General features: G+C 42.9%; 1 protein-coding gene across 1 annotated transcript in view; it reads right to left on the reverse strand.

Annotated features, from left to right (window-relative positions):
- The window catches only part of otogl (otogelin-like), a 29,953-nt gene that overhangs the window by 4,734 nt on the left and 7,449 nt on the right, over window positions 1–17,770 (reverse strand). Inside the window, exons 16-45 of the mRNA XM_051952590.1 lie at window positions 17,596–17,722; window positions 17,296–17,473; window positions 17,101–17,225; window positions 16,645–16,854; window positions 16,267–16,435; window positions 16,037–16,111; window positions 15,754–15,797; window positions 15,353–15,518; window positions 14,161–14,268; window positions 12,257–12,395; window positions 11,289–11,423; window positions 11,001–11,147; window positions 10,792–10,911; window positions 10,463–10,579; window positions 7,540–7,696; window positions 7,270–7,296; window positions 6,970–7,149; window positions 6,608–6,886; window positions 5,418–5,535; window positions 5,247–5,326; window positions 4,267–5,150; window positions 2,999–3,176; window positions 2,770–2,912; window positions 2,658–2,681; window positions 2,447–2,539; window positions 2,168–2,357; window positions 1,647–1,864; window positions 858–999; window positions 572–757; window positions 220–432 (exon numbers count right to left, since the gene is read on the reverse strand). Coding sequence (XP_051808550.1) covers window positions 220–432; window positions 572–757; window positions 858–999; window positions 1,647–1,864; window positions 2,168–2,357; window positions 2,447–2,539; window positions 2,658–2,681; window positions 2,770–2,912; window positions 2,999–3,176; window positions 4,267–5,150; window positions 5,247–5,326; window positions 5,418–5,535; window positions 6,608–6,886; window positions 6,970–7,149; window positions 7,270–7,296; window positions 7,540–7,696; window positions 10,463–10,579; window positions 10,792–10,911; window positions 11,001–11,147; window positions 11,289–11,423; window positions 12,257–12,395; window positions 14,161–14,268; window positions 15,353–15,518; window positions 15,754–15,797; window positions 16,037–16,111; window positions 16,267–16,435; window positions 16,645–16,854; window positions 17,101–17,225; window positions 17,296–17,473; window positions 17,596–17,722 — 4,972 coding nt within the window. The remainder of the gene's footprint in view (window positions 1–219; window positions 433–571; window positions 758–857; window positions 1,000–1,646; window positions 1,865–2,167; window positions 2,358–2,446; window positions 2,540–2,657; window positions 2,682–2,769; window positions 2,913–2,998; window positions 3,177–4,266; window positions 5,151–5,246; window positions 5,327–5,417; window positions 5,536–6,607; window positions 6,887–6,969; window positions 7,150–7,269; window positions 7,297–7,539; window positions 7,697–10,462; window positions 10,580–10,791; window positions 10,912–11,000; window positions 11,148–11,288; window positions 11,424–12,256; window positions 12,396–14,160; window positions 14,269–15,352; window positions 15,519–15,753; window positions 15,798–16,036; window positions 16,112–16,266; window positions 16,436–16,644; window positions 16,855–17,100; window positions 17,226–17,295; window positions 17,474–17,595; window positions 17,723–17,770) is intronic.

Below are 17,770 nucleotides of genomic sequence, written 5' to 3' on the forward strand. Positions count from 1 at the left end.
ACAAGGATCAAAAAGAACAAAGTAAGGAAAGATAATTTAATGGGTCATATTTATTCTGAAATTAGAAGCATTTGTGGATACTTCTTAGATACAGAATTGGTGAAACATAATCAGCAATGTAATATTACTACAAAGGGAGAGGCCTGCAGACAAAATGAAGGGAAAAGATGAAACATTATCTCTATAAAGGTTCATATTAGGCACAAATGATTTGCTCACCGCAGATTTTCTTTGGGCAGCAGGCTCCTTCTTCCAGCACATCCAGCACATACTCTCCTTCTCTCTCACACAGTGGTGTAGGGACAGAGTTGCAGTCTGGTTCAACAGCCACCACAGAGCCATTCTCCATGCACTTGTACAAACAGCAGCCTCGAGCAGAGCCATTCCACACCTCTCCCGGCGAACGGGGGTTACCGTCATTATCCGTACACACTGAGTACACCAGAATCAAGTAAATACACTTTGTGGATATGTGAGTGTTAAACTAATATAACACACAATGGAAAACTAACACAGAACATGGGACAGTGCAGTTTTCATCAGATAGGCATGTAATTACTCTTTCACTCACCGCAGCGGTCCTCAGTTACACAGTACGGGGAGTCTGCACGGTGCAGGATGGTTCCACTGCGACACACACATTCCTCCCTGATGAAGGAGCAGGTGGTCTCCTCATAGTACTCTCTGTTCAGACAGGTGCGGCTGGTGCAGGTGCTCACGCATGGCTGGTACTCCTTTCCAGGGGGACATCGCAAAGCTACAAGATGACAGGCATTTAGCAATGCATGAGCAAACGAAGAACATGACTGAGTACATCTGAGGACATGTCTGTCATTTCTTTGCCTGCGTCTGCTTACGGCAGAAGTTGTGTCGTCTCCAGCTGATGCAGACTTGATGTGTGTAGCAGACCGCCACGTAGGCAGCCAGAAAGTCACATTGGTGATCTTTGTAGTGCAGATCCCCGGCCCACATGATGTCGCAGAACTGCTCCGGAGGCACCTGTGAACACACAACCAGAGCACGCAGGGCTTCAGCTTGCCAATCTAATTATTTAGATTACACGACTAAGATTTCAATCAATCAATCAAAATTTATTTGTAGAGCACTTTACAACAACATAAAAGAAGACTAAAGTGCTTTTCAACAGCATGATAAAACAAAACATTACAATTTGGATTACTATAAAACCATAGAACCCATAAAAAACATAAAACCAAACTCGGGCACAGATGAATCGGTACCATTTCGATGAGGCATTTTGGGATGACATGAAGATAAAAACACTCCAAGGATTCAAAGGCATGTCTGAATAGGTTTACATTTAATCAGTTTAGTCTTTAAAATGTCAGAAAATGTTTAAAATAAAGGACTGTCACAATTTTCCACCATGAATGACAAAGCTTATTTTTTCATATGAACCTGTCCAAACCCAAATATATTCAATCCATGCACAAAGACATAACATGCAGAAAAACCACAAATCCTCATATTTGAGTAACTGGAACCACTGAATATTTGGCATTTTTCACTTGATATATGCCTCAGATGATAAACAGCTTTCTTTTGATCGACTGAAATCCCAACAAAGTAACTCAGCACATCTATAATCGAGCTTGTGAACTGCTGTGTAGCGCCCTGGAAGGTACCTTGCTGTGGCATGGTGTGAAAGCTCTTTGGCGGAGCATAGACAGACAGGTGGAGCAGTCCCCGGTGGTGCAGTTGTCTCCAACCCTGCGCATGTGTTCGGTCTCATCAGTCGTGTGGACCCTCCACGCCTGCAGGAAGAGCATCATGTCTCCCACCTCTCTGACCACAGTGCCATTGGGCAGCTTCAGGTCATCTTCTGGATTCCCATCACAGCAACCTGGCACAGCGGGCAGACAGGCATTTTGGTGTAGATGTGCATGGGAGTTTTACTGCTGCATTAGCCGGTGAGTGCTAGAAATGTAGCGTGAGATAATGTCTGCGAGAAAGTGCCTAATTAAACCAAATGGCTCTCGACATCTCAAATTGTTATATCCCATAATGACTCCAGTCAAAGTGATGCTGCAGTTTAGACATTAAGCCTTTAGGTGCTGAAAGATGGCACTTAGATAAATGAAGCTTGTGATGATGTAGTCAAAGCCGGTGTGTGTGTGCGTGTGTGTGTGTGTGTACATAGACTCACCACACAGGCCTCGAGTGGGCACAGATGTATTATTGGGAGCAATATACTGCAGCACCATGATGCCCGTGCTATGATACCACTGTATGCTGATCCCGCCAGGTGTGTGGATCAGATACATGCTGCCTGTGTCTTCCACATAAAGCGAGTGACGTGAAAATGGAAGTCTAGCCGGTCTGTAGTTTACTGTCACCTAGAGAAAGTTAAAGAGGAAACACACGGTTTATATATGTGGGATAAATTTAATATTTGTAGTACATTACAGTGAGTAACGATGGCCACCTTGCGATCAAGTCGGTTGATAATGATTCTGTAGGAGGAGGTAGTAATATTCAGCTTCTTAAAACAAAGGCCAGATGTTCCACCTGTAGGACTCTGTAGGGAATGGAAATTAGAGACTGTAATGACACAAGATTACATTTGCTGAATAAATAAAACAGCTGTTTACCCTCAAACAAACTCAATGACAGGGAACAGAAGAAACTGTACTCACAGTTCGCCTAATGGAGTTTACACTCTACAAAGAAAAAGCATTTCACTGTAATCAACTATCAGTTTCTTTGACGTACATTGAGATGAAGATCACTGTTTACTTTGCATGTTACCTGACTAGTTGGACATTTCTCTACAGTGCCAATAATAGTCTCTCTGGGGAGGTTAACCAAGATGTAGGAACCGTTGTCATACAAGGCCACGTTGTTACCATCGAATGTGATCATACGCAAGTCTGACATGACAGTGCAGCGACCTGGAAAAAGCCAACAGAGGTTATTGAAGCACAGAAAAACTCATTTGTTTGAAAAGTCTTGCTTCCACGCATACACAGACACTCACATGGGCACTGCCACTGTGGACAGCAGGGGTCTGTGTTGACGAGGATCGGCAGGCCGAGCAGACTGCACTGCGGTGGGGTGGTGTTGTAGCGACAGTGGAGAGATGAGTTGTGGAGCAGCAGCTCTCCATTGAAACATATCAGCTCAGCACATTCATCAATACGATAGGAGTACGGGGGCTGTGGACACAAATATGCCTTCTGTTTAGAAACATATTTTTTACATGTAGCACTTGAAGCTGTCTGTATTCTTTCCTCAATTAAAATCTACATTATAGTAAAAGTATACTTAAAATTTAACAACTTTCCAATGCAGTCTTTATGCTATTGATAATCTGCACATACAGCACTTCTACACAGGAAAAGAAGCACAAGTGTTAATGAATGACAGCTGCTTAATGACATTCATAAGGCTGCTTTACTTTTAGCATCCTGATAATATGCATGGGGGCTCACTGTCACACCTTCATATCAGGACACTTGAATACAACAGAGACATCATTAATACCATGAGTGAAACTTGTGCTTTTCTTACTATGATATCTGTTGTAAATAAAAAAAGACCAATTTATACTGAAATAAACATTTAAAATCAGTTAGCCTAGGGGTAGATTAGCCAGAGGGCACGAGGAAAGAGAAGCTCCACTCAACTGAAGAAGCAGAGAATATAGTTTAAATAATTAAGTGAGTCTGAACAGGTTTTACAGTTAACCAAAACTAATGGATAAAAACTAGAACTAGAGAACCAAAAGGAATACACAAAATTAGCTTTTTAACTCTATGGCAATTAGCTGACTCTATTTATTTGTAGTGTTAATAAACAAGTTGAAAATGTTTTCTCATCGTATGGATTGACAACTAGACAAGAGACAATTATGGATGGCTAGCTAATTAAAATTGATAAAAAAAGAGTTAGAAGTTATTAATTATTATCATTATTATGATTAGAATTACTAGTGAGCTGAAAAGATGGCTAGCGGTAGAGACTCACTGTTGACAACATGGATTAACCGTTGCAAACTGTTAGCAAACAATGGATAAAATGCTAAAAATACATATGTAAGTCTATGTGACAGGCCTGTGGGGGCACATCAGATGTGAAAGGTTGGGAATCCTTTTATTAAAGTAATCGACTACACTATAAATCTAACTAAACTTTTCCAAATCCCCAATTTAACATACAGTAGATCTTCTATTCCAGGTGTGGCATTTTTGTGAATGGTGCGTCTGTGGCTACGTATTGAGCTTCAACTACAACAGCAACACTCACTGTGCAGGGAGTAGTGGGCAAGAGGAAAGGATGTGTGGTTGATGCTTCCTCTGTTATGGCAGAGGTGACCGGGCTTGTGACTATTTCTGTAGTTACGGGCTCAGTAGCGGGTTCGACGGTCGTTGGAAGGGGTGCTGCTGTTGTCTCAGCTGCCGTTGAAGCGTCCGTTGGGGTGGTGGTCTCTACGGTCGTAACTGCTGGTGTAGGTTGAGGAGTTGTTGTGGTGGTCTCAGGTGTAGAAGTGGTGGGGGCAGTTGTGACGACTGTAGTGGGTGGTGGCAGTATGGTGGGGGACGTTAGAGGAGGTGGGGTGGAAGTTACTGGGGATGGGGTGGTAACAGTGGTAGGGGTTGGAGTTGAAGGTGAGGTGGTGGGAGCAAGAGTTGGAGGAGGCGGAGGAGAGGAAGTGGAAGGGACTGTAGTGGGCTCAGTGGGTAGAGTGGAAGGTGTTGCTGAGGTGGTCGTTGTAGTGGGTACCGTGGTTGGAGGGGGGGTAATTTCTGTTCTGCTGAGACTGGTTGGCTCTGGTGGTGTTGAGGGAGGGACAGTAGTAGAAACAGTAGTGGTGGGAGGAGCAGGAGGGGTCGTGGATGGAGTTGTTATGAGCAGAGTGGTAACACGCTCAGTGGCTAACGTTGTACTGGGAGTAGTGGGAGCAGTGGTGGTGGCTACAGTTGTTGTGGGCCTGACAGTAGTGGACGAGGTAGTTGTTGCTCTAGTGGTGGTGGTTGTGGTGGTGGTGGTAGTGGTTGTAGTTGTTGGCCTTGTAGTAGTGGTTGTAGAGGTTGTAGTCGTTGTTGTTGTTGTTGTAGTGGGTGGTGTTGTAGTTCTGTTGGACCGTGTCACATATGCAAAGGGTGTTGGAGTTGGAGGAAGAGACACACCTACAGAAGATGATTAAAATTATAGGCACTGATTTTGTATTAATTCAAAAACAACTATTGTTATACAATTTTAAGACAAAATCTGGCTGTACTCACAGTCCTCTGTGTAAACACATCTTCTAGTGACTTCATCCAGGACCATGTTCTTGGGACAACGTGGGAAGCAGCCCTCCACGCTGTAACACACAGAAATGATTTCAGCACTTGAGTTGAGCATAGATTATGTGGGTTGTATAATGAGTGCTTTTAATGAGCCAAGCCTCTTACGGGGGCAGGAATTGGCAGCGTGTAGCATCGGGGTCACTACATGTATGGACACAGGGGCTTGCACAGGGCTGGTACCGCCACTCACACATCATGCGGTAAGGTATGACAAAAGTGCTCTCTGCAAGAGGATAGGAAAACGTATGGATAGCTAACATTTGTCTAAACAGTATGTGCATGCAGAGGTATACAATGGCCCCAAAAAGTATTTGGACACTTAAGCTTGACTTTGAAAGTTATGGAGTTCATTGCATTAGAAGACAAAAGTTTAAAGCAAACTCTATCTATTCTGAATAAAGAGGGTTTTTTTTTTTTTTACAATGCTAAAAAAAAGATGTGCAGTTCAAAACAATAGTAAGCAGTGGCCCCACTAGAGATTACTTCTGTTTTAGTATCTAATCTGCCATCCTTCAGCTTGCAGAATTGTTTGACAACATCTGGACGAAGCAATCAGCCAGGTTTTGCAACAGCTGTGGTGAAAGTTTTCCTCTATTTCAACCAGCAAAGCTTTCAGTTCGCCCACTCTAGAACACAGATGAGGTTTTTCTCCACAGCAAGCAGGGTCACCTACATCTGTTTTGTTCTTTGGCTTATGGATGGTTTTCGCTGCATCACTCCGGCTGTGTGTACGTGTTGATCCTACTATTTATTCTTGATTTTACACACAATTATGCAATCCAATCTGCCGCTGGTCGTGTTATGTCTCCCTGAGCACCTTCTGTTTTTAGTCACAAATCCTCCATTTCTAATTTTTTGACAATATACTCAACTGAGAAGGATGGAAGAGCTATTTTAAAATCTTTTCTTTTTATACAGAGTCATTTGTCCAAACAAATGTTTGACCTTGTCTTCTGAAATTTCGCAGTAATACAACAACTTAGGAAATATATTAGTTTGATTGCCCTTACGCTCACACAGCTGCACCTCACAGAGTAACCACAGAGGTAGTTAATCACATTAATGATGGTCATGCTCCACTATTCAGAACTTGTGTAATTTGCTGTCACTTAGAGGGCTGTGTTCATATCATTATAGTAAATAACATAGTAAATTGTCCGAATTGAGTCTTGGATCAAAACCAGTCCATATGACATTTTCTAAAATGAAACGGATGGACACCACTGATAATTTAACTGTTCAAATACTGTTTGGGGCCACTGTCCATGTGCTAACTACTTAAGTGTGTTTCTGACCCTCCAGTGAGAAGCTGCTGCTGGCTTTGAAGCCCTCTGAGGTGTCATATCTCTGGGCTCGTGCAGCAGTGCGTGTCAATGTCAGAAAGATTCCAGGTTGGCCGACAAGCTCGAAGGAGGTGTGACCTGGCAGAAACAGCCCCTGGTGCTGGATGAAGGTTGCCCTGCGGCTAAACTCCGCCCCTCGACTCCAATGCTCCAACTGAAGACGGCTACGCCCAGACACGACGAGGAAATAATTTGGTCTCTCCGCAGACTCCAGAGACACCACAGGAACACCTGGGAAAATAAGTACATTCATGTTAATTTGCCCCAAAACACAAAAAATGGCAGTGTGTAGTTGTGTGAATGTGCATGCTTACGTGACGCCCTGTCTTTTTGCAGCCCTGCAGTGATCATGAAGTTGAACAGTAGGCCTGGAGGAGGCAACTGCCCTGGTCTCTCTCGTACTAGAGGAAACACTGAGCTGCTGGTGCGATTCACTCCAAACATGGTGTCATTATAGGCAGCACTCACCAAGGAAAATGGGCCATCACCGAGCTCTGTGGGGGAGTAAAAAGAGTGAGAGAGGAAATGAGTGTGGATGACGAGCCTTTAGAGGATTGGAGAAGGTTTAGAATCCTACAAACAACAGAGGACAGAAGATTCTCACTCATACTTACCTTGATTATAATATTCACAATCGTAGGCTGGAAGAAAGCAAGGCAGGTCAGAAATTATTAATCATTTCAACAACACAACGGTAATAACACAGAAGATCTGACAGAGAATAATATGTAAATGATATTAAAAATACCATAGTATTAGCTGATAAAAGAGGGACTTATTAAAATAGGTCAAAGAGATAAGCTGGGGTCACATCCTTGACCAGCATAAAGGAAATTTGGTGTGTGCGTGCGTGTGTGTGTGTGTGAGCGTGTGTGTGTACTCACGGCAGACAGAGGGGGATCTCCAGTGAATTGTGACCCCCTGTTGACAGCATTTGTGTGCATACGCAGCGATGGACGTACAGAGACACTCGCAGTCTCCCCCACGGTTACAGTTGCAAGTGTCTGTCAGGCAGTTCCTATAGAACCAGGCCACATCAACCTGGAGGGTACACACAACAGGTATACATTGGTCACACACACACACACACACACACACACACAAACACAAACAGACATACAGTGAACCAGGCCAAATCCTGCTGAGAGAAACTGGGGGAGGTCTTGTTTCGGGGGTGAGTTGTTTTCAATAATTCACGCAGGAGGGAGTGATGAGATATCAGGACAAAGGAATGTGGGTCAACCTCTGATGCAGAAGGTATCAGATGAGGGCTATGACAGACATCATGCATCAGCAATGAGTTGCTCTGTCCAGAGGCAAGGTTAACTGGCTTCCGGTTTTTGACACAGGTCACTATAATCTACATGAATACTACACTTCATCATGGCAATATCTAATCTGGATCTGGAACTTTTTCATACAAGCACAGACTAGGTACTGATTAGCTAGTATGTTTGGCTGCAGCAACAGGGTTGGATTTAAATATTAAAGCCATTTAATGCAATGGTACACAGTGATGCCAAGGTTTTATTATTCTTAAAGTGGTAATGAAAAAAATGCCCTGTGTTGATAAAATCTGGGAAGTGTGGACAGTATCACACCAGCTAAATAAAACCTTTCTGTGCTCTTTCGCTTCCTTATCCTTGCTCCTCTTTAGACATATTTTACTTTCAACAGCAATAGGACTTTAACTGTATCATTTTTAGGGCAGCATTTGTCAAGTGTCACTAAAAAATACGTACATACACAAGAGGATGTCTGAAAAATGAACTGTGTTTTGTAATATAACTGGTAAAAATTTTCACATCATAATTCTTACACACCCCTGAGTTTGAGAACAGACATTGACTTGCAAAGTTGTCCTACTCTATTCTGCAGACACTGCAACACACAAAAGAAACTCACTGTGACTTTTCAGAGCAGTGGCTATTGCATTTTGAAACTGAATGGAGCCGTTTTTCTTTAGAAGGGCATGCTTTGAAAGTAGACATTCACAGTGATGGACTCCATCTGATTTCATTTGCTCTGATAAGGAAGAGAAATCTGTAATAGTCACTAAATAGAGATGTTGGGCTAACGTTGCTAGGCTTTTTAAATTTCAGCTCCCTCAATATTGCTTTAAAACTGTCTGAAAGCAAGAGAATCAATGTTTCCCGTCAGCCTTCAGAAAGATAAACCTTGGTTGTGTCCTGTACCCAGAAGCTTGAAGCCCTTTGGATTTACTTATTTATGTGAAAGGGCTTTTTCCTCATTGATGCAAAAAAAAAAAAAAACAACAATCAAAAAAACAAACAAAAAACCAACAATCTTATACCCTGGAAAAGAGCAGTATGAGTGCAGCTGCCCATTTAGAATGATAAATACCAAGGCCATGTTTGTCTTACTGCATTTTATCGATCAGCTACAATATTAAAACCACCAACACACAAAGTCCATAACATTAATTTTCTCATTACAATGTAATGTTCTGCTGGGACCTTGGGTTCTGGCGTTCATGTGGATGTTACTTTCATGTGTAGAGCCCACTTTCACATTGTTTCAGACTGAGCATATCCCTATGGCAACAGCCTTTCCTGACACGGGCAGCCTTTCCAAGCAGGACAATTTGCACCAACACGCTGAAAATACTGCTGAGGAACAACTCGAGGAACACAGCAAAGAGATCAAAGTGCACCACAACAAGCGTGATCCATAAAAGCCTACACCCCGAAAGCATCTTGAGCACCACAGGACCCAAAGGATTCAAAATCTCCCTCACTCATCACAGGACACCTCCAGACGTCCTGTACATGTCCTGATGGTGTACAGCGTTTTTGGCAGCACAAGCGGGATAAACACAATATTAAGTGGGAGGTTTTAACGTGTGACTGATCGATGCAGACACATGCACTCCACCAACAACTTAATGCTATGGGTACAATGCAGAATAGCACACACAGTATATGAGCCATAAAAGGTAAGTAGTAGAGAGGATACAGAAATAACATCTCAGAGAAACACACTTCAAAAGGAGGTTCTTCAAAACGGTTCCTCAAAGTGAGCATGTCTGTGATGACTAGACATCTGTAGCTCTTCTACAAACAGAACATGACAAGCTATCAAAATAGCAGTAGATCAGATGAAATGCAAAGAAGCCACACGATTTGCACTTTGTTAATTTAATAACAAGATGCAAAGAAATTATGTTTTTAATGTGTAATGTGACTGTTTCTCCCTGAGGAGGGACAAAGTAAGAGAGGCTCTGTGGAGAATTCGCAAGGGGAAATACATCATACCCTATCATTAATTAAACAGTTCTAGATAACGGTTTAACAGAAATGTTGAAGGATTGGTTCTTGCATGTATGTTCTGATCATATCTACTGATCCAGTATTCACATATGATTAAGCCTATACAGCTGACCTTACTAATTGTTGGCAAATAGTAGTCAAGTGCTTCGCTTTTTATGGTGGTTAATGGTTCAATTTCTGTGTATATAAACATGGCTCCATCTACTGGCCGAATATAGAAATACTCTACAGTAATAATACATTGAGGTGTGTGCCTGTGCATTTGTCTAGTCAAGCATCTGGTGTGGTATTTTGTATTTATCTCAGTGTATTTGCTGGGATCAGTTAAGAGTTGTTCCCATAACCCCTTACCAACCCCTACTCCCCTGTTGCAAGCAAGATAACCTTTCTACAGCTGCTTTCACTCTGTGCAGACGTTTGTGTATGTGTGTGTGTGTGTGTGTGTGTGTGTGTGTGTGTGTGTGTGTGTGTGTGTGTGTGTGTGTGTGTGTGTTTGCATCATTTCAATGGCACTCACCACATTGTGACAAGGTGCAAAGACATCACTGTAGAGGAGAGCACACTCCCTTTTGGCGTATGGCTGTCTTCCTAAGTCCCCTTCACACGGTCGCTCAACTAGATAGTCACTTTCGCACTGAAACACACAAAACACACACACAGAGGGTGATCGAGTGTCTGATTACTCTTAAATATCACACTGGACTCAGGGGAGACAAGCACATAAATTACAGGAGCAACAGGGACCCAGAGAGAAGTGAGTGAGTGAGAGGGAGATGGACAAAGACAGAGAGAGGAAAGAGGGTAAAGTGAGAATCAATGAAGGAGAGGAGATGAGCTGACTCATACCTGTCCCAGGGCCCAGCTATCTCCAAAGGTCTGTGCATTATTGACTTCCATGTGGCTGGACGTGGTCATATCATTCACTGTCACGCTGTCAAAATTTCCACAAAGCCCACTGAGAAGGCCCTGGAGGAAACAAGGTCGACAGGCAGTCATGTTTTCAGATTGCTTTCATAATAACTCAATTTATTTTCCAAATGAATCCTAGTTCACACCTTCCACTGAGGCCCAGCTCGGATGTGCACAGTTGTCTTGCGGTCCCAGAGGATAGTCAGATCCTGACTGGAGAAGTGAACCACGGTGTAGTAGCCTGCTTTCCACAGCTCAAACTCTGACCCTCGACCCACAACAGTGGAAGGGCTCTAAGGTAGGACGTGCAAAATGACGGGTATTAGCAGGATTTGTATTGATATATTTAAGTCATATAATATTAAGAAGAAGACAGACAGGAATATAACTTAATTGGTATCTCAAGAGTATGACTGTGTGTGCATAACACGTACAGGGTTGCCAGAGTTGTCAGTGAAGTAGATCTTAGTAAGTCCCACGTGAATGACCAGTATTTTCATGCACACAATGCCGCTCTCATAGCAGTCTTTGTTTTGGGCAACAATGGATACCTCGGGCTCTCCTGCACTCTGGTGAATGAGGAAGACAAAATATTAGTCTTGCAAAAAAAAAAAAAAAAAAAAAAGCAAGTCTCATCATCTCTGTCCAACAAACAAACACAAAGCTGTTGGTAATTCTTCTGTTCAAAATATTCCTGCTGCTCAGGCCAGCAGGAAGAAATGTGATACCTGAATACCGCAGGGGACATTCAAATCTGAAATTTGATTCTACCAGTTTAGGAAACAACGTCATACCGGATACATGAGAGGTGACAAGAAGAGGAAGCAACTCTTGGGTATTAGGACACAGCTCTGACCAGCTTCCCCATTCTTTTAAGGTCTGCACGGTGGTCGGCAGTCTGTTGGGTTTGAATCAGAATGTCTGTTCTGCTAATTCTAATTCTATATCCCTGGGAGCGCAGGAGCCCTGGGGTTTGAAGTGAACACTGGTTTCTTTGTGCCGCTACAGCTTTGCACAATGTCTGCTGGCATTACTGTGCTGCAAACCCACCTGCACACACACACACACACACACACCTTAATCGGCTCTAATTAAAACCCACTCTCCTCCAAGATTAGAAACGAGCTTGGATCTTCTTTCCCAGATCCAAATCAGTCTTGGCTACAAAATGTTGAGGATGCTCCTCCTTTGCCTCTAAACACATTCCCGTCTATCACAAACACGCTCCTGTGACATAGTCAGAGCACAAGCTCTTTGACACAAATCGACTAGCTTTTCAGAGCCCAGCCCAAATCCATAAATTTGTCACAGGAAGTCAGTCATGTAATTTGAAACATTTATTTGAAATTCACAGTGCAAAACAGAAAGTACTTGTATAGATCCACACAGAAAGACTACTCACTTTAAGCAGGTAGACCTGACAGTCAGAGTGATAGTCATACTCAAGGCCATCAAAGGTGTGGTAGTGTCTGTCGCTGTAAACGGTACACACAGCTGGACATGGAGAGTAGCTGCAGTTAAAATAGCCACGGTGACACACACTGAGGGATGGACACGTGGATGCAGGATGAGAAAAGCAAAGAGAAAACAGAGATGGGACAAAAGCTCATGCCATGTCACAGTACTCCTTGTACTACAAATGATAAGTGCTTTGAGATTTATTTGGTTAGAGATAAGCTTCGATCCTACATGGAAGACATTATTTTGCAAGTAATACAACGGTACAGTGGGTACGGAAAGTATTCAGACCCCTTGAAATTTTTCACTCTCTGTCATTGCAGCCATTTGCCAAAATCAAAAAAGTTCATTTTATTTCTCATTAATGTACACTCAGCACCCCATCTTGACAGAAAAAAACTGAAATGTAGAAATTGTTGCAAATTTATTAAAAAAGAAAAACTGAAATATCACATGGTCATAAGTATTCAGACCCTGTGCTCAGTATTGAGTAGAAGCACCCTTTTCAGCTAGTACAGCCATGAGTCTTCTTGGGAATGACGCAACAAGTTTTTCACACCTGGATTTGGAAATCCTCTGCCATTCTTCCTTGCAGATCCTCTGCAGTTCTGTCAGGTTGGATGGTTGGATGATGCTCAATTGGGTTTAGGTCAGGGCTCTGGCTGGGCCAGTCAAGAACGGTCACAGAGTTGTTCTGAAGCCACTCCTTTGTTATTTTGCTGTGTGCTTAGGGTCATTGTCCTGTTGAAAGGTGAACCTTCGGCCCAGTCTGAGGTCCTGAGCATTCTGGAAGAGGTTTTCCTCCAGGATATCTCTGTACTTGGCCACATTCATTCTTCCTTCAATTGCAACCAGTCGTCCTGTCCCTGCAGCTGAAAAACACCCCCACAACATGATGCTCCCACCACCATGTTTCACTGTAGGGATTGTATTGGGCAGGTGATGAGCAGTGCCTGGTTTTCTCCACACATACCGCTTAGAATTAACATCAAAAAGTTCAATCTTGGTCTCATCAGACCAGAGAATCTTATTTCTCATAGTCTGGGAGTCCTTCATGTGTTTTTTGGTTGCAGTGATAGTTGACTTTGTGGAACTTTCTCCTATCTCCTGACTGCATCTCTGGAGCTCAGCCACAGTGATCTTTGGGTTCTTCTTTACCTCTCTCACCAAGGCTCTTCTCCCACGATTGCTCAGTTTGGCTGGACGGCCAGGTCTAGGAAGAGTTGTGGTCGTCCCAAACTTCTTCCATTTGAGGATTATGGAGGCCACTGTGCTCTTAGGAACCTTGAGTGCTGCAGAAATTCTTTTGTAACCTTGGCCAGATCTGTGCCTTGCCACAATTCTGTCTCTGAGCTCCTTGGGCAGTTCTTTCGAACTCATGATTCTCATTTGCTCTGACATGCACTGTGAGCTGTAAGGTCTTATATAGACAGGTGTGTGCCTTTCCTAATCAAGTCCAATCAGTTTAATTAAACACAGCTGGACTCCAATATAGAAGCAGAACCATCTCGAGGAGGATCAGAAGAAATGGACAGCATGTGAGTTAAATATGAATGTCGCTGCAAAGGGTCTGAATACTTCTGACCATGTGATATTTCAGTTTTTCTTTTTTAATACATTTGCAACAATTTCTACATTTCAGTTTTTTTCTGTCAAGATGGGGTGCTGAGTGTACATTAATGAGAAATAAAATGAACTTTTTTGATTTTGGCAAATGGCTGCAATGACAGAGAGTGAAAAATTTCAAGGGGTTTGAATATTTTCCGTACCCACTGTATCTCTGGTGAATGAGGTATTCTTCTGTCTAAAAGGGAAAAAAATAATAGTGAGTACAATAAAGGCAAATACCACTTGTAGCATGATGTTTCCACAGTTTGTCCAGGCAGGTATTCAAGTCCCAGCCAGGCACAAGGACAATTCTCTGGATAGTAGCACTCGCCCTGGTGCAGCACCAGCCTTCACAGATAGACATACGTGGGAAGTACACAGCATACAAGCACTTAATTTTAAACCCATACCTGTTGTTTTGTCCAAGAATTATAAGTGAAAATTAATGAACACTCTAGCCTCCAGGCAGCCACTGTTTTAATGAGTTAAGCTTTATTTATTCACAGAATCTCACTGAGATTAAAATCTCTTTTGTGAGAGACCTGAGAACAAATTAAGTATATTCAATATCACAATTAAATCATTCACTCATGCACATGCAGCCCTACCAATTAAAACAGCCAATATATTAAATTTAGAGAAATACAAGCTAGTAAAGTCTTAAAGTCTCTCACAGTGTGTCTAACTTCATGTCGTGTTGTAGCTCATTTCAGTAGTAAGATATGTAGCAACGGAAATCATTTTTCTTCTAGACATGTCAGAATTAGCATGAGGTGACGTTCAAAGCCAAGCTCCTCTGTGACTTGAGTTGTGCCTATTTGCTCTGAACCCAATTAAACATCTTGGAAGCTTAAATAGGAAGACCAGATGCCTTTTAGATGCCAGAGATTACCCTCCAACCTTTCCATAGAAGTCACAGTGGGAAGTGTGAAAGCTGTCTGCTGTAAAAAATCAAATGGCACTGTGATAGACAACAGCCAGTAGTCTGAGGTTAGTGGCAGCAGCATGAGCATACAGAGTATGTCTATAATCCATAATCAAGTTTCTAGTTTCAGGTGGATTCACAGCAATATAAAAAATCATTTGCAGAGACGTAATTTTCCTTATGGCACTGTAGCTACATAGCTGAAATTAGCACTTTCATTTCTTAAGTTTTTACTTTTTCATGTTTAATCAAATCAGTGTCAAGTAGGTGCAAGTAGAGACTACAGTAAAATAAGGGCTCACTCCAATGAAGCACTAATCTCATGGATTCTTTGGAGTCTCTGCAACAGATACTCAAACTGAAATGAACAGAAAAAGTGGCTGCCTGGAGGATAAGAATTCACTCAAAAAGTCATGGCATGTTTTACCAAGGGGACTGGAAAAACATAATCACACAGCCTTTTAAATTGAATACACAACACTGGAAGGCAGTGGTTCCTCATATTACCCAGGAGGGCAGACACAGCCAGGGATGCACGGTGTGTTGGGTGGGCAGGTAAGGTTCAACATCAGGTTACGGCAGGTTGGTGCACAGGCCACTCCTCCTCTCTGCTCAGTGCAGCTGTGGTACACTTTCCCCTCTGGACACTCCCCGACCTCTACACTATCCGGCTCTACAATGATCGTGCACGCACGAACACACACAGACACACACACGCGCACACCCCAGAAAATCAATGCTCCAGTCGCCTTAAACATCAACTGCAACAGCCAGTCATGGGAAACAAGCTACAACTACAGACATAAGGCTCTTGATTTCAGCAAGAGGGACATAGCCTGAAACGCCACTTTGTTGTTGGAACGAACGAGAGCAGGAACTGAAGGGAGGGGGGAGTGCAGAGAGGTTACCTTTTTCCTCTGGCACACACTCCATCTTCCCATTTCTGCAGAGGCTGATGGAGGAGACAGGAAGGGAGAGAAAAAGGGGTGGGTGTTTGGGAAGGAGAATAATGTTATCAAACACAAGGTTAGTTTAAGTGCTCTACGTCTCATTTGACAATCACTCAAGCTTTTACTGCTTTCTCAAATGTATCAGACAGTGTGAGCAAGTATGTTCTACTGTGAGCAGGTAGAGGAGCAGCTAAAGTGAGTTTTCAAATTGCGGTGCAGGCCGAGGCCAGTTGTGACTCACCAGGGACCGGAGGCGCTGAAGGTCACCTCCCCTGGCTGTGACACACCACCCATAGAGTAACAGTGACACTGGGACCTGGGGAGAAACTCATGACTTTATTTTGATTACACTAATTAATGCTAATGCTTTCTGTGCTGATGTGCTGTGCCTGTACGTGTGTGTGTGTCGTTTCAGCTCAATGGCAACTGATGACCATCGTGAGGGTGATGTATAAGGTGCTTGAGTCTTACAGCTGCACACAGCGCTGACGCACATCATCATAGTAACTTCCATCTGGACAGCCACACCCCTCGGCGCAGTCATCGGGGTTACATGTCTCAGTGCTAGACAACGCACGACAGGACCGGCCACAGGACGACACGCATGAGTGGTACAGCATACCTCCAAGACACACCACTCCTGCACACCCACACACAAAATCATACAATCTACATCTCAACAAAGGTAACTCAGTTTCTTATGTAACATATGAGTAATTTGCACATAGAGTGTACACAGTTCAAATCTGTAATCGTTTTGGGGGCTGTACATTTACATAGTATGAATAGAGCAAGAGCATGAAGAATTTATTAAAAGGAAAAAAAAAGCAACAGAAGACAGAGACTTACCACACTCAGAGACTTGTGATCTGAAATGAATGTCCACTCCATGTTTGGAGCAGAGATAAGTGTAGTGAGCCAGCGCAGTGCAAAGACAGCTGCTCCCACAGCGACAGGCCTGATAGCGGCACTGCTGCTGGTAGATATTTGGACTGATGTAGCCGTGACAAGGAGCAAACACGCTCCCTAGAAGTACCTCACAATGGGATGCGTAGAATACTGGAACATATATACACACACAAAGCATGAGCAATTCTGCTCTGAATAAGCCAAGATAACCAGAAGCTAAAACTCAGTGCAACCTAGAAATCAATAATAATAGAATGTATGGTACGGTTTGTGGCATTTAAACCTATTGTATTTACCTAATGTGAGGATCGGTAAAATTACAGGTATTAATTAAAGAAAAATTAATTAAAGAAAAAAAACAAAGTGTGACAGAATCCAAAATTCTAAAATTATTACCATTGTGCTGGTTCATCTCACAGGGGTCTATTATGGGCAAGTTAACCGGAGCAACACAAGCGGACGACACCTTCCAAGCATTGGCATGAAGCTGAGGAGTGCCCTCTATCATACCTGCTGGAGACCTGCACACACACAAATGTAGTCAGCTAAAGCCACGTTTTCCACATTGATCTGTAAATGGGAAGCACTCACAGGAAATCATCTCGTAGATTTCCATTGAAGGTCCCACACAGGCCCAGCGTCTGTCCGCGCCAGTGGCTGTCCAGCTGCACATAAACTCGACCACCTCGACCATCATAATGCAGCCTTAAACCAATCCCTGACCTCAGCTGCGTAAACACAGAGGTCAGCTTCCGCACTTCGACTGTATCTAAATATTTAAAAAAAAAATCACAAATGGATTAAATTACTTTAAGATTTTAATTTGTGGTCAAAAAGGATAGTTTTCGGTGAGTTCTGTTTACATGTAATATAAACTTTTGTAACTCCTACCATCCACATAAGGCAGAGCAGGAGCTGGGTTGACACCAAGTATCACCTCCCCCTCTCTTGTCAAAGTGATCTGACGACTCACGTCTTCATCCAAAACTACTGTCACTGACTGTATACACACCTGCTGCTGTTGATATATACACAAATACAGGAGGGTCAACTGCATCTGCATAGA

This window comes from Acanthochromis polyacanthus, chromosome 8 (assembly GCF_021347895.1).
Source record: "Acanthochromis polyacanthus isolate Apoly-LR-REF ecotype Palm Island chromosome 8, KAUST_Apoly_ChrSc, whole genome shotgun sequence".
In the NCBI taxonomy this organism is placed as follows: Eukaryota; Metazoa; Chordata; class Actinopteri; family Pomacentridae; genus Acanthochromis; species Acanthochromis polyacanthus.